Source organism: Microtus oregoni, unplaced genomic scaffold, assembly GCF_018167655.1.
Source record: "Microtus oregoni isolate MIOR12 unplaced genomic scaffold, Mior012 000026F_ref0000081, whole genome shotgun sequence".
In the NCBI taxonomy this organism is placed as follows: Eukaryota; Metazoa; Chordata; class Mammalia; order Rodentia; family Cricetidae; genus Microtus; species Microtus oregoni.
The window spans coordinates 18,088,781-18,102,717 of NW_024543085.1; the positions used below are offsets into that span (position 1 = coordinate 18,088,781).

The 13,937-nt window shown below is 41.5% G+C and overlaps 1 protein-coding gene across 1 annotated transcript; it reads left to right on the forward strand.

The window, feature by feature from the left end:
- The first annotated feature begins 1,156 nt into the window (after window positions 1-1,156).
- Window positions 1,157-11,182, forward strand: Wnt16 (Wnt family member 16). Its single transcript, XM_041675670.1, has 4 exons — window positions 1,157-1,538; window positions 1,725-1,978; window positions 3,813-4,099; window positions 10,512-11,182. The coding sequence occupies exons 1-4, from the start codon at window positions 1,444-1,446 to the stop codon at window positions 10,974-10,976; spliced, it is 1,101 nt and encodes a 366-aa protein (XP_041531604.1). The 5' UTR covers window positions 1,157-1,443; the 3' UTR covers window positions 10,977-11,182.
- Window positions 11,183-13,937: the final 2,755 nt, after the last annotated feature.

The window sequence follows — 13,937 nt, forward strand, 5'->3', positions numbered from 1 at the left end:
GTGTGTGGAAGCAGACTCGGCAGGCCTCTTTGATACTGCAGCAAGACAGAGTCCGGGCTTCAAAGAGATCTTGGAGACAAAACGCTGGCTAACTAACCTTCCAAAACTACTGGCTGCCAGAACACTTCCTACTTTTTAAGCACATTTGGCCAAAGCATAAGCTAGCTGCCAATACCATTTACCTATAATCTCCATTACTGATAATCAGAATTTATTTGGCCTTAGATTTGCTTGCCTGGCTCGTTTTTACACTTGTGGAAAGTCGTCCTAGTTCTACAACTTTCCATAGGGCTGAGCATGCAGTTGGTACGGCATGCAGTATTTCTGGATTTTGTCATGGTTGCTACTGTTTTCAGCCGGTGGCAGTAGCCCTGTATAAGGTCTTCCTGTGGTCAGAAGAGAAGGGTAGGGACAACCCTCATCCATTTGGGAATTTTCTTGTCTGCTCTCACTCATTCGTCCGCATGTTTTCCCCCCTTAGGATAGACCATGCTCTCAAAAGTTACAGAAATAGGAAAAGTGGGAAAAGCCTTCACAGAACCCAATTAAAACACGGTAGGTAGATTTTATGCTATGCTTAAAGTAAATGCACTTCTAAATGACGAGCCATAGCCCAGACAGCTTCTCACCTCTCCTCTCAGCCAAAAGGGACCTCAAGCTGGGCGTTGAAAACTCACTTTTTTTGCGGGGAGGGGAGGTACCAACTCCAACTTTAAAAAGATAACTCTCCAGGGAGACGTACAGGAAAAAAAGAACTAGGTGCCCCACCCCACCCCCTTTCGCGCGCCTTCATCCTTTTTACTCAGAGGGTAAATGCAGACAGGATTGGATAAAGGAGCTACACTTTCACCCAAGGATGCTAAGACAGAAATGCCCATCACTTTTTTGCTCTTCAGGTTGAGTCAGTCTCACAGTGACCTCCTCTAAGGACAACGTGACAGGACGAAAGGTCGTGACACTCGCAGGTCTAGTCAGACAGTCACCGAGGCTCAGTCCAAGAGCGCCCCCCGCAGAGCCCACTGTTAGCCAATGAGAGACTGAGGTTTACAGACGGTGAGATACGGGTCTGCTGTTGGGCCAATCAGGCGCCAGGCGGGGTCGGGGAGGGGTGGGGAGGAGATGCGAGGAGAAGCCTGGGGCGATGGAGACACAGAAACATCAGCAGAAGTTTCTCACCTTGGAATGTGAGGGACGCTCCGGCATCTCCAGCACACGTCCACCTCTGCGCGAGAGGACCTTAGGCTACTTTCTCCACCACATCCTGCTGGGGCCTGGGAGCCTGCTGTTAGTCTCTGTCCTTGCTGCCCTTTTTAATGTTACCTTCCAGGGGAAAGAGAGCAAGGAACAACTGGGAGCTAAGGAACTGACCTCAAGCCCTGCGGGCCTCTGGAGAAAGGGAACAGAAAAGGAGTGGCCGGGGCTGGGGGACTCCATGCGTGGACCATGGACAGAGCGGCGCTCCTGGCCCTGCCCAGCTTGTGCGCGCTGTGGGCAGCTGTGCTCTCCCTGTTCCCCTGTGGAACCCAGGGCAACTGGATGTGAGTATGGGCGCTGCGGAGGCGTTAAGGGTAGGTGGCCAAAGGGATGACCCATGCCAGGAAACTTTCCAACTGAGGCCAGGGGAGGAGGAGCGGGGACCCTAGAATCGCTGACCTAATGAATCTGGGGTAGGAGAGGAGAGCGGGGGCGGGGGCGACTTACGGCAGGGGCGCCTTGTCTTACAGGTGGCTGGGCATTGCCTCCTTTGGGGTACCGGAGAAGCTGGGCTGCGCTGGCTTGCCTCTGAACAGCCGCCAGAAGGAGCTGTGCAAGAGGAAACCATACCTGCTGCCTAGCATCCGAGAGGGCGCCCGGCTGGGCATTCAGGAGTGCAGGAGCCAGTTCCGACACGAGCGGTGGAACTGTATGGTCGCCACTGCCACCGCCACCTCCGCCCCGCTTGCCACCAGCCCCCTCTTTGGCTATGAGCTGAGTAGCGGTGAGTCACCGGGACCCCTGGGGTTGGCGGGACATAGAAAGCGACAAATTTTCTGCTAGCGTCTTCGATAGAGTAAATAGTAACTGCACCGTCCGGTGCTCGCGAGATCTTCAAATAGGGAAACTGGGGCACAGGGGCCAGACCCCAGCGTGCAGGTGCAGCCCCAGAGAGGGACACCCCATATCTACAGAGGGACATTTAGAGGGGTGGCAGTTCTCCGTCCTTCCCGTGGCCCCTGCCGAAGTTGCAGAAAAACTATGGGTCCCCACCCCATCGACCCCTCGGACCCCGTGGCGCCCCGCTCCGTGGGTGACCAGCTGGACAAACATGAGGTCTGCAGCCGGGAATGCTGCAGGCGCATCTGCTTTGATTTAGGCAGCTCTGTGGCTCTCGGAGCTGTAGACAAGTGGCTAATTGAGAGACAGCTGCACGTTTTATTGAGTCCTGGAAACACTAGGTTTAGTGTACAATGGTGATTTTTAAAGGAAATGTCACCTGGGCGCGACTTCTTTTGCTTTCCCTGATTTTCTGTTCCTTCCATCTCTCCCTAACTGGGTGCATTTTCCGCGGTACTGGCAAAGTTCAGTGAAAAAAAAAAGTTCTTCCACGTGAATGGTGACTTAGCTAGGATAACCGTACTCGCACCCAAGATCCTTCCAAGGATATTAGCAGGGTCAGAGAGTTTTAGGCCCAAAGCATTCAAAGATGCCTTCGCCGTGTTTTTTAAAGTTCGTTTCCGTTTGTACTGCGTCTTTGACTCTTCCTCATGCTTTCTGCATGCGCCTCCCCAGAGCCGCACCTTCCCAGCTCTGAGTTTTGGCTATCAAGGGCTGAGGATGGATCTCTTACCTGGGGGTTGGAAATGAAGGGTAAAAGCCTGGAGAGAAAGAAAGAAATGTAAGAAAGAGGAAAATGATGTGTCCTAAATAGTGCTGAGATGCAGAAGCATTTGCTGCTGAAAAGGTTTATTGGACAACGGGCGTGAGTGAAACTGTTTCTATTCCAACCTAAACATCTGGAAAGAAAAAAAAATCGCCCGCTGAGTCCTTTCTAGTCTGTTTTATGAATGTGTTAAAGAAACTTTGATTTCAAAGAATTTTAACTCCAACTCTACTGAGTGCAAAATGTAACTGCTTCAAAACAGGATACTTTTCCACAACAATTCGACTTTTTCCGAGTTTTCAAATACCTTCTTTCCATTGGTTTTATGACTAGAAGGCCTGCTTTACTGCAGAACATGTTAGCTACTGGATATCAACGATGTTCAGTATGTTCTCCCCCTTTGAAAATCTCATCTTTAATGTGAAAGAAAGCAAATCATCCAGCAGTTGTCTTACTTTTGTTCATTGTAGCCTGCATTCTGACGCATAATATCTATTCAAAGAAACAGATCGCCGAAACTTTCGTTTGTGTTTTGAGACAGCAACAGAGACAAAAGATAAGGCGTCTGCTCCCTTTTCCGTTGCCATTTCCATGCTCCGTGCAGGGGATTTACCTTCAACATGTACTAACGAGTTACCTCCGTCCACCCGAAACACTAGGGTAGGTGCTAGTGAGGGCGGCAAATTTTAAAGACGAGCCTGAATTTTGATATATGAGGAGAGTGGGTGACAACGTGGCACGTGACATCCCATGATGTGGAATCCTGAAAAATAATAATGCTTTTTTTTAAAGTCCAAAATAGTAGATCTGCTTTCCAGTGTCCACTCATGACAACATCCGTTGCGAACACTTGAAAAATCGATTGCCCCGTAAGTCGACGAGTAAGAGGCTGTAGGACTGAATTTCGCCAGAAAAATGACGGCTCTGCAATTTGTCAATGTTTCCTCCCTAGGCACCAAGGAGACCGCGTTCATTTATGCCGTTATGGCTGCAGGCCTGGTGCACTCGGTAACCAGGTCATGCAGTGCTGGAAACATGACGGAATGTTCCTGTGATAGCACTTTGCAAAATGGTGGCTCTCCAAGTGAAGGCTGGCATTGGGGGGGATGCTCTGATGACGTCCAATACGGCATGTGGTTCAGCAGAAAGTTTCTAGATTTCCCCATCAGGAACACCACAGGACAAGAAAGCAAAGTGCTCCTAGCCATGAATCTACACAACAACGAAGCAGGAAGGCAGGTATGTATTAGAAAATTGACTAAGACTCCAGCATCATTGGGTAAATAGAAATTGGGGCTAATGCTTCAGGTGAATCCATGCCAAGAATTTTAAAACCAAACACTGGCAATATATCCTTTCACGAGTGTGTATTGACTATTTTGGTAAGCTTTCTTAGGGAATTTGCAATCACTATTTAGTTTTTTTATAAAGCAAAAGTTTTTATGAAAAATTGTTAACTTTATAAATTAATGTAAGTTCAATTAAGACTATAAAAGAATATGACTAGAAAGCCATGGCTATATTAAAGATGAAGACTTTATAAAATAAAGCTATCTTAAAGACAGGTTGAGAGGAGGGGAATACCTAACACCTAGTAAACTGCTTTATGAATTCTGCTTTTAAAAATTGTTTGCTTAAAAAACTATGTGTGTACCCTACTTACCTTTTCTATATTTACATTATAGACAATTGATACCATAAAGTTTGGATCTAAAGCACTGTTGAGTTCTTTGGCAATTCACCCTAACTTTCCTAAAAGACGGTAACATTTTTATAAATACATACTTTCTGCTATAATAAACTTTTCAAGAAAGGTACTATTTTGAATTTCCAATAACCTGTCAAGGTTGCAATGTTGTTCCCACAATCTGCCACCTCCTCCTGAAGTCAATTCGGTCCATTTGCAGCATCTCCTAGGAACAGTTAAAGTATATGTTGCATTTGCGTTTTACATTTTTGGCAAATGAAGAACGGGGCTCATTCACAATGCTTGGAAGTCCCAGCCAGTTTTCTTTCTTTAACTGCCCTGGCTTAAAATACAAAAAGCCAGAAGACTCAGTAAAATATCACCATAACTCCACAAGTTTGGATTTACAGTTCCATTTAATTTGAATATGCAATTCGATAAAGCAAAATAGAAAACAGGAAAATCAACAGACAGGTTTTGCAAGTTTTCCATATTTTTATTTTGGAGGTTCAGAAAAGTTATTTGATTTTACTAATATCACTCTTGGTCTGCACTTCAACAGTTAGGCATATACCTTTTTTCCCCTTGGATTTGTTTTTCGTTGTGAAAGTAAGAATGAGCTGTCAATTGAATTTAAATAAATATTTATTATTTCTAGCATTTTACTATGAAAGGAGGTAATGCAATTAATATATTCTTTTAAAACTCTAGCACTAAGCTCAAGAAAAAACATCAGTGGACACCAAATCACTACAGCCAATTAAGAGTTGAGAAAACAATTGCATAAATATTCATTACTCCTCATTCTTTAAATGGCTTGGTAGTGATTTTAAAATTTAACCAAAAAACGAAACTCAGAAGTTCATCTTATGATTAACTCTTAAATAAATATAGTTGTACCTGAGCTTATGAAAACCTAAAATATTTGTATTAAAGAAAATTAATTTTATTATTAACATTCTGTTTTATTTCATCTTACTTTCAAATTAGACAGCTATGTTCACTCCTATCATTGATAATATGGGTCTTAAACAGTTATTTACATTTTGATTTTTGGGTTTTTGATCTGCATCAATTTTAATACATTACACTATGAATTGGGAAAAAATCAATTACTCCATTTTACATAGTTTTTTTTTTTTGCTATTTTTCTGTATTAGCAAAGAACAGTTTAGTCCATATAAAGATGCAGGTTTTGTGAAATTTTCAGTTTCCCTTACTGAATCTTTTGCCTCACATTGTTCTAGATGGAATCCTAAAATATTACAAAACATTTACCTGACTATTTTCAGGGTAATTCTTGGGCATTTTTTGTTTATCTTTTTTTGGGAGGCATTCTAATTCAAAATATTTTCGTATTTTTCTTTCCACTGCTACCTTAAAAAAAAAAGTCTAAATAAACAAAAGGAGGTTTCCCTAACATGGACGAGAAACTGACTCAATTTTTAATATTAGCTATTATGATTTTGATCTGTCAGGCATATTTGTCTGAATAAAGTTTAAGGTCTGCATTCAATTGAGTTGGTTTTTCTAGTCTCCAAATCCCAAACTCAGAATGTAGGAAAGCGTTCAGAGAAATGTGGGTACTGGCGCTTAGTAGCACTGTGAACAGGATAGATGATTTTCTAACCGCTGACCTTAAATACTCTGATTCCCACTTGGTTTCTGACACCATTCCTAAACTTATGACTCCAAGAATAATGTTGCTGGGCGGTGATTGGCTGCGAGAGTGATGTGATGTCTTCCAGGGGCAGAACTTCTGGGAATACTGTGACTTGGAATATTTATGGGTATTTCTTTTGGTGTGCTTAAAATATTTCCATTCTTACCATGTCTACCTCATAAACTTTTAAGTTTTCCTACCCCATAATTTGTTTTATTATGAGTAACTCAACAAAGTGGGAAGGGCAGACCCCAAATTTTCATTGACCTGTTTCAAGAATATTTAGAAGTAGTCGAACAACACAACTGTGTTTTCATTTTCAGCAGGTTCAGATGTATTTTGGGATATAAAGGGATAAAGTGGGGCGGAGGAACAGAAATCCTACACACACCCCCATCCGATCTTAACTCGCAGAGTTCTTAAGTTAAGCAGATCCTCCGGTGGCAGACACAATGAAGTGTTGACTACAGAATGTTCCACACAGTTTCTGGCCATTCCTCGTAAAGTTTGGATAAAGCAATATGTAGAAAAAGATCTCTGCCCTCAGCGTTACCTTTGACTGAAAATTGTGAAAAAATTAGCCCATAAATCATTTCTTATGCGGCATCTGCCTTTGCACCGAGTTCCAGTAATGATACATCTTTCCCATTTCCCTTCAGTAGAACTGATTAACCCAAAACTTCCATGAGGAGCCCTGTGGATTAAATGCCACCATCCTAATCACTCTCCTATAGTTTTACACTGTTCCGTCAAAATGCGCACATCTGTTTGCAATAGTTAACAAAACATTCCTCTGTTAATGTCGTTATAAACCTTAACAACTCAACTAGAGGAGAGAGAGGAATTTCCCCATAACCACACACAATTCATTCGGTTGCTATTCTCTTTTCCAGTTAGCAGAAAACATCAGAACCACCACTGTGGCTCACACTGGCCATTTCACAACAATTAAGAACCCCGGCAGGAAAGATAGAGAACACACATTTCGGGGAGTTGCTGGAAGATTTTTAAATATACTTGTATTTTCCACTTTCGTTTTTTTTCTGTTTTTCTAACATAATCTTGCTGAGTTATAAAGACCTTATATTATATGTCACTAATTTATGTAAGACAAGTGTCTTAACCACATTGTTTATTTTTCGATAAAACTGGAATCACAACTAAGTACCTGTTCATTAACTACACATTAAGTAAAAAGAATTTCTTGCTAAAAAACCAGATCAAGTACAAGATTTATGAAAATGTGCTCCAAAAAACACTGTCGGCAAAGTTAAACCCTTGTGTATATGTGCCTACCCTGAAACTCCGTATTTCATAAAATTCTCCGAGTAATGATTATTTTGCTCTGCTTTAATCCCAAGCTCAATCCTTGGCGTGTTACGGGGACATCATCATTCAAACTGTATGCGAGACTCTTGGGCTTCTTCTACTCAGAGTGAACTTAAATATGTAAATTTTGAGGTAGAAAAATAATATGTGACTTCTATGAAAAGAATGCTATCTTCTGCTACGTATGTTCTGGCCAGTTTTGCACAAAAGTTTTAGAACTAAAAGTTGAAAAGCATAATATAGTGCAAAATTATCAACTCCAGTATTTAAAAAGAGCCGTTTTTTTTTAGAGTAGGAAAATCCTTCAAAATCCTAATATAAGCTTAGTAGGTGACAAAGTTGTATTTGCAAGCCTCTTTTTACAATTTTTTTTTTTTTGTACAGCAATTTGGTGGACTCGTGCTGTTTGGCAGAGAGTTATGATGAAGCTGGAGGAGAGCCCTGCTAGCTCAAGATCCTCTGGGACCACTGACCCTCCAGCAGTATGATCTGCCTTTGTGAGGGTGGTTTTTGTTACTCTTCCTACTCGGGTTAGCCATGGAGGGTACATTAGAATGGCTTGCGCAAGTGCACCGTCATTTGAAGTGCAGAATCTACTCTGTTAGTCATGCTTAGCAAACCAGGAGTGCACATGTCTGAATGGGTTAAAAAAAAAAAAAGGAAGTTGGGCTTTCAGTCACGATCAGGAGGAAAGGCAGCTTTAAATCACTGGGTGATGACTATCAGGAACGCTGATCTGGTTTAAACATATACTTACTCTCGGGTCTGGGGCTTCTCGGACTATTTATTTTATTACCTACACTGATTGAGCTCTTTTTTTCCTTCGTATCCTTTGGCACTTAAAATATGAACAAAGGTGGCCAGATTGCATTAATTTTAAATATTTATCTGCATATAGAGTTCTTAAAGAAACTAGGATTTTGTGCATAACAAATACCACAAATCAGATTATCTTTGTGCTGTACTTTGTGTGATAAGTTGTTCCTATGTTCCCATAGGGTTTTTTTCCCTGTGTTTAAGAAATAGATACATATATCAGTTTTGAAGTTTTATGAGTAAAAATGATTGTGTCCTATATTCTAGAAAGGACAGGATTCAATACCATTCTATTGATTGTTTTCAATGCTACTCAATGTATTGTACAAATCAATATCATATGTGCTCATGTAAGGCTGCAATACAATATTACTTGTTTGAAATATTCTGTGTGGTTACTGTTCAGGGAATGTTAGGAAATGCCCTTCTGTAGACATATCAATAGTAATAAAGCCTTGGTTATATTGTAGTTTTGATAAGAACTGTAAATGGAATTTAAATTTCTATTGTGAGACTATGCACATAATTTTCAAGTTGTTGAGTGGGCGAATTCATTTTTCATTAGCCCAGCCTGTCGACAGAATGTCAACTCTACAACTAGTCCTGATAATTTATTAATCTGTCCTGCCATCGTCTGGGGACTGCAGGAAGCAATGTTCATACACTAGAGGTTAGAGCTCCCCTTTAGAACTCTCTAGATTGTTATTTTAGGCTCATTGAAAAATTCACCTTAACTTTTACTCTAACTTTCTCAAAGGCAGGAGTGTCTAGACCATACTACACCGCAAACAATGGGCTAGCACAAGCGTGTGTAAGATCAAGTAGTGCTCCGGGTTGGAAAAACTGAAGCACTTAGACATGAATCTAAAATTACGTAAACATGGTCGTCTTTTCCTTTTCTTCAGACAAGGTCCCACTCTGCAGCCTAGGCTGGCCTGGACGCACTAAGTTACCCAAGGCAGCCTCACGTTCAGAGCCTTCCCACCTCAACCTACCGAGAGTGGCGATTACAGGAATTATTTCTCTTTTTATTCTTTGTGCTAATATACTGCTGTTTATTCGTCAAGGACAGGAGCTATGTTTTCAATTAAACTTTTCAGAAAAGCGGAACTTGTCGGCAGCCGCCTCACTGCCTGCAGCTCCTCTCCCTGAGGCAATCTGACTTGAGGCAGGGTTTCTCGTGTGGTCTGTGACCAGAGTATAGCATGTTCTCACTCCGCCTTTACCCTCTCCACACCCCCCCCCCCGATGTAATTGACAATATAGTGACAAACCCTAGGAAGGTTCTATAGAATCAACCAACAGGTGCCGCCGTATCATGTAAGCAGCTCACCCCAGCCTGTCAGATTCCACGGGCTTGAGAATTGGTTTCCTGGGAGAGTTGTACTGATGTTTCTGTATTTGCTGTGAAAATTGATGGCTACGACCTCCCCTGTGAGTGCTCTGCATGCTAATCACCTGGAGCTCTGGCTTACAGTGTAGCTTTTCATTCTGTACATCGGACTTAAGACCAGGGTTGTCTTCATTTCTTACAAGGGATGCTGGAGCCGGTGGCCCATGAAACAGACTTTGAATAGCAAGGCTTGGAGTGGTATTAGGGAGATGCAGGCAAGCACCAGCATCCTTCCTCATCCCCAAAAGAGTGAGGTACTTATTAGGAATGAGAGGACTTTCCCTGTGAAGTTTCGGATTGTCTTTGGTAAGTAGTAAACGTGGCTGTTCTGGTAATCATTTATTTTATAGTTTTTATGTAACTATTTATTTAGTATAGGGAGCTACACACACGCCACGGTGCACATATGGAAGCCAGAAGACGACTTGCAGGAATTGGTTCTCTCCTTCTACCCTGTGGTTTCCCAGGGTTCCAACTCAAGTCATCAGGCTTGACAGCACTCAGTGGGCACCTCGCCGCCCCTCCCACCCCTACTGTTTTTAATGTGGCATGGGAGGGTTTTCTTTGTAGACTCAAAACATTTAGACAGAAATAAATGACAAAATATTTGAACTCTAAACAACCTTAAAGATGGTTTGTGTTCAAAGCGTCATTTTTATAGAGGAAATGAGCAAGAACAACTTGAGTGGCTAGGTTAACTGTTTCTGCTGTTGAATGAAAACCTGCACAAATGACATTTGCACACAATCATTGTTGGTTTCAGGCTGTCGCCAAGTTAATGTCTGTGGACTGCCGCTGTCATGGAGTTTCCGGCTCCTGCGCTGTGAAAACCTGCTGGAAAACTATGTCCTCTTTTGAAAAGATTGGGCATTTTTTAAAGGATAAATATGAAAACAGCATCCAGATTTCAGACAAAGCCAAGAGGAAAATGCGCAGGAGAGAAAAAGGTCAGACACAGACACCCATCCATAAAGACGACCTGCTGTACGTTCATAAGTCTCCCAACTACTGTGTGGAGAACAAGAAACTGGGAATTCCTGGGACACAGGGCAGAGAGTGCAACCGTACGTCGGGAGGTGCCGATGGCTGCAACCTCCTCTGCTGTGGCCGGGGCTACAACACCCACGTGGTCAGGCACGTGGAGAGGTGTGAATGTAAGTTTATCTGGTGCTGCTACGTCCGCTGCCGGAGGTGTGAAAGCATGACTGATGTCCACACTTGTAAGTAATCTCTCCATCAAGACTAGCAACCAAGAGTTGAAACCTGGAGGGCGCCCCCTACTGTGCACGGAGAAAGACCTCACTGCCTGCAATGCCATTGCAGATCCCTGGGTCAAGCTGTGATTTCTTCTTTCTGATCGCAAGACGAGGATTGCTTCGAGTTCTAAAAGAGAAAAGGTTGGCAGTCACCTTTGGATGGTTTTGTGAAAAGATATTGACATATGGGGAACATCAATCTGTCCCCTAAGAAATAGAAACGAAGGAAAGGAGGGAGGGAGGGAGGGAGGGAAGGAGGGAGGGAGGGAGGGAGGGAGGGAAGGAAGGAAGGAAGGAAGGAAAAAAGAGGAAAGGAAAGGAAAGGAAAGGAAAGGAAAGGAAAGGAAAGGAAAGGGGGGAAAAGGGAAAAAAAAAGTCCCTATCTGGAGACCTAGTCCAGGCAGGCTCAGGATAAAAGCAAAGACCAAGGACATAGATGCAGAAATCAGTCATGGCGTGTGCACAGCGATCATGTTTTAAAGACATCTCTTATAGGAGCAAAGGAACAGCACACATGATTTGCATTCTCCCTCAGTATGTTAATAGAATTGATTATACTAAGTGTTTGTGCATAGGAGAGCGGAGACCGAAAATTAACTAAGGGGCAGGTGCTTGTTTATGCTTCCATAGACTGCAAAAAAAAAGTCAAAGTATTTTTAAAGATATTAAGCAAAAAAAAAAAAAGAATCAGTATGTAAGGAATGAAGCATGAGTTGGATTTTTAGGTGCCTTTAACTAGGGGGATTTGTTTAGGGAGTGAAAAAGCTCTGCAGAGTTTATCTCACTTTTAATCTTTGGATTTATCCTTTTGTTATAGACCAGTGTTTACCATCAAAAACTCAGCTGTGATATACAGGGAAGTGAGATCCCTAAAAAGATAAGAAAAAAATGGAAGTAACAAGATAAAGCCCCCTAATTATATAAAGACAGTATTTTGTATAGTATTTTGCTTTAAAAGTTTTATAATTTGTAAATATAGTATTTAACTTATGTGACATATATTAAGACTTAAAGACATTTATGGTCAAATTCTTAGAGGACTACAATAATAAGGTTATGTCAAGAAATAACAATAATCTTTTCTTTTTCATACCACTAATTCTTTCTTAAAGCATTGCAAAAGAAAACAGTTGGGGCAGTTGCCCGGATGTATATTTTTTGCCAAAATGACAGCTTTCTTTCTTCTTTTAAGAAAAACAAAACTTCTTTTTATCAAGACAGGATGTCTCTGCATAGCCCTGGATATCTTGAAAATGACAGGCTTTTTTATGCTATAGGTTAAAGTATGTTATAAAATATTAAAGATTGTCTTATTTCAGTAGCCAGATAACTGAACTCATTTCAACCTTATCTCTGCTTTATTATAACAATTTCATAGTAAAGGTATTAGTTGGGAAAAGGAATCTAAGCCAGAATAATGGTGAACTTGATACCCTGGGTATTTATTAAATTTTATGCAATGTTGTCTTTCCATTTGAAAATTGAGTACTGTTTTTCTTTTCTCTTTCTCTCCCTTTTTTTTTTCTTTTTTCTTTTGGATCTAAGGACAGAAGCAAGGGCCTTGTGTTTGCTATGCAAATACTCTACCACTAAGTTAAATCTTTAGTCCCTCTCTTATTTTAATATCCACATATGTATGTTCATATTTTACAAGATACCTATTGAAACATCACAGGGCTGTTATCTAAGGTTACATTTTAATGTAAATGGTTACACTTTCATGCTTTGTTAAAATATTTTCAAATCATATTGAAAAATAGCTCTTCTAAGCTCATGATGGACACAAAGAATATTCTTTTTTATTAATAAGATATTTATCAAAGATTTCAATTTTTCCTATTATTTTTTAAAATATATATTGAACAACAACATGAAAATCAAACCCATGGAAGGTATCTCAAATTCTGATGTTAAGAAAATCAAGACTGCACATTTAATTGTGACCCATAAAGTCTAACAGTTACTGTTTGCTAAATGAGAAATATGGACATGGCAAATGAACAAATACTGTGCTAATTTGAAAGAATTGTTTCCCGTTCCTTGTTACTCTGAGTATAATGTGGGGTGAGGCACGCTCACAGTCTTTTTGCAAAGTAACTAATTTATCTGCACTGAAAATAATCACTCTTTTACTTTTATAGAGAAAGACTACAGCACGTTAACTGCTTATTCTATTAACTAGGAAATCTTTCCGACTACCCTAGTGCTTGACTGAGAATTAGTTACCCTCTTTGTCACTAGCAGCTGCTGACTCCAGCCATTGCATCAAAAACCCAGTCCCTACGTGGCTGTGGCTGTGGTTGTCCTCTCTATGATGCCAAGAAGGAATTTCTCATTCCCACAGTCTCTGGGTTCTTTCCCTTCTTATCTTAGACACCACCTTTTCAGTCAGCCATGTGTTTTTCACCTATGTGTCTTTATGTGGCAAGTAACCACAAACCCAGACTAGACTGAGTTAAACATTAAAGGAAGCATATTGACTCAGAAATTGAAAACTTCCAAATGTTAACTGGGTCAGAGGAAGAATTATCAGTAAGAGTCTGCCACAGTCCTCAGGCTCAGGTCTCCCCGTCACTCCGGCATTGTCCTGAATGCCAGGCTCTGTGGCTGTGTGCCCCAAATGCTTGCAGCCCTGGCTGCTCCGTCTCTGCCTCTCTTGGTCACGTGGCTACCACATTTACAGACGTAACCTTCTAAGGAAAAACGAAGGTCATTTTCTTGTTCTGTACACCAAAGACGGGAAAAAGCTGCCTTCCGGGAAGGTCTGGCAAAGATCTTCTGAGTTGATGTTAGCACTGACCGGTTAAATGTGCTTCTACTTAAGCCAATCACAGTGACAACTGGGAGCTGGGGGCAGGCCACAGGCAGTCTTATCTGTCTAGTGGCAATCCAGTAGGATTTCAACTACAACTAATTTAGGCAGTTTGGGAGTA

Coding starts and splice junctions, on each gene's coding strand:
- Wnt16 (XM_041675670.1), top strand. CDS start 1,444: ATGGACAGAGCGGCGCTCCTGGCCCTGCCCAGCTTGTGCGCGCTGTGG. Junction 1,539..1,724: donor GGAACCCAGGGCAACTGGAT/GTGAGTATGGGC, acceptor CTTGTCTTACAG/GTGGCTGGGCATTGCCTCCT. Junction 4,100..10,511: donor ACAACGAAGCAGGAAGGCAG/GTATGTATTAGA, acceptor TGTTGGTTTCAG/GCTGTCGCCAAGTTAATGTC.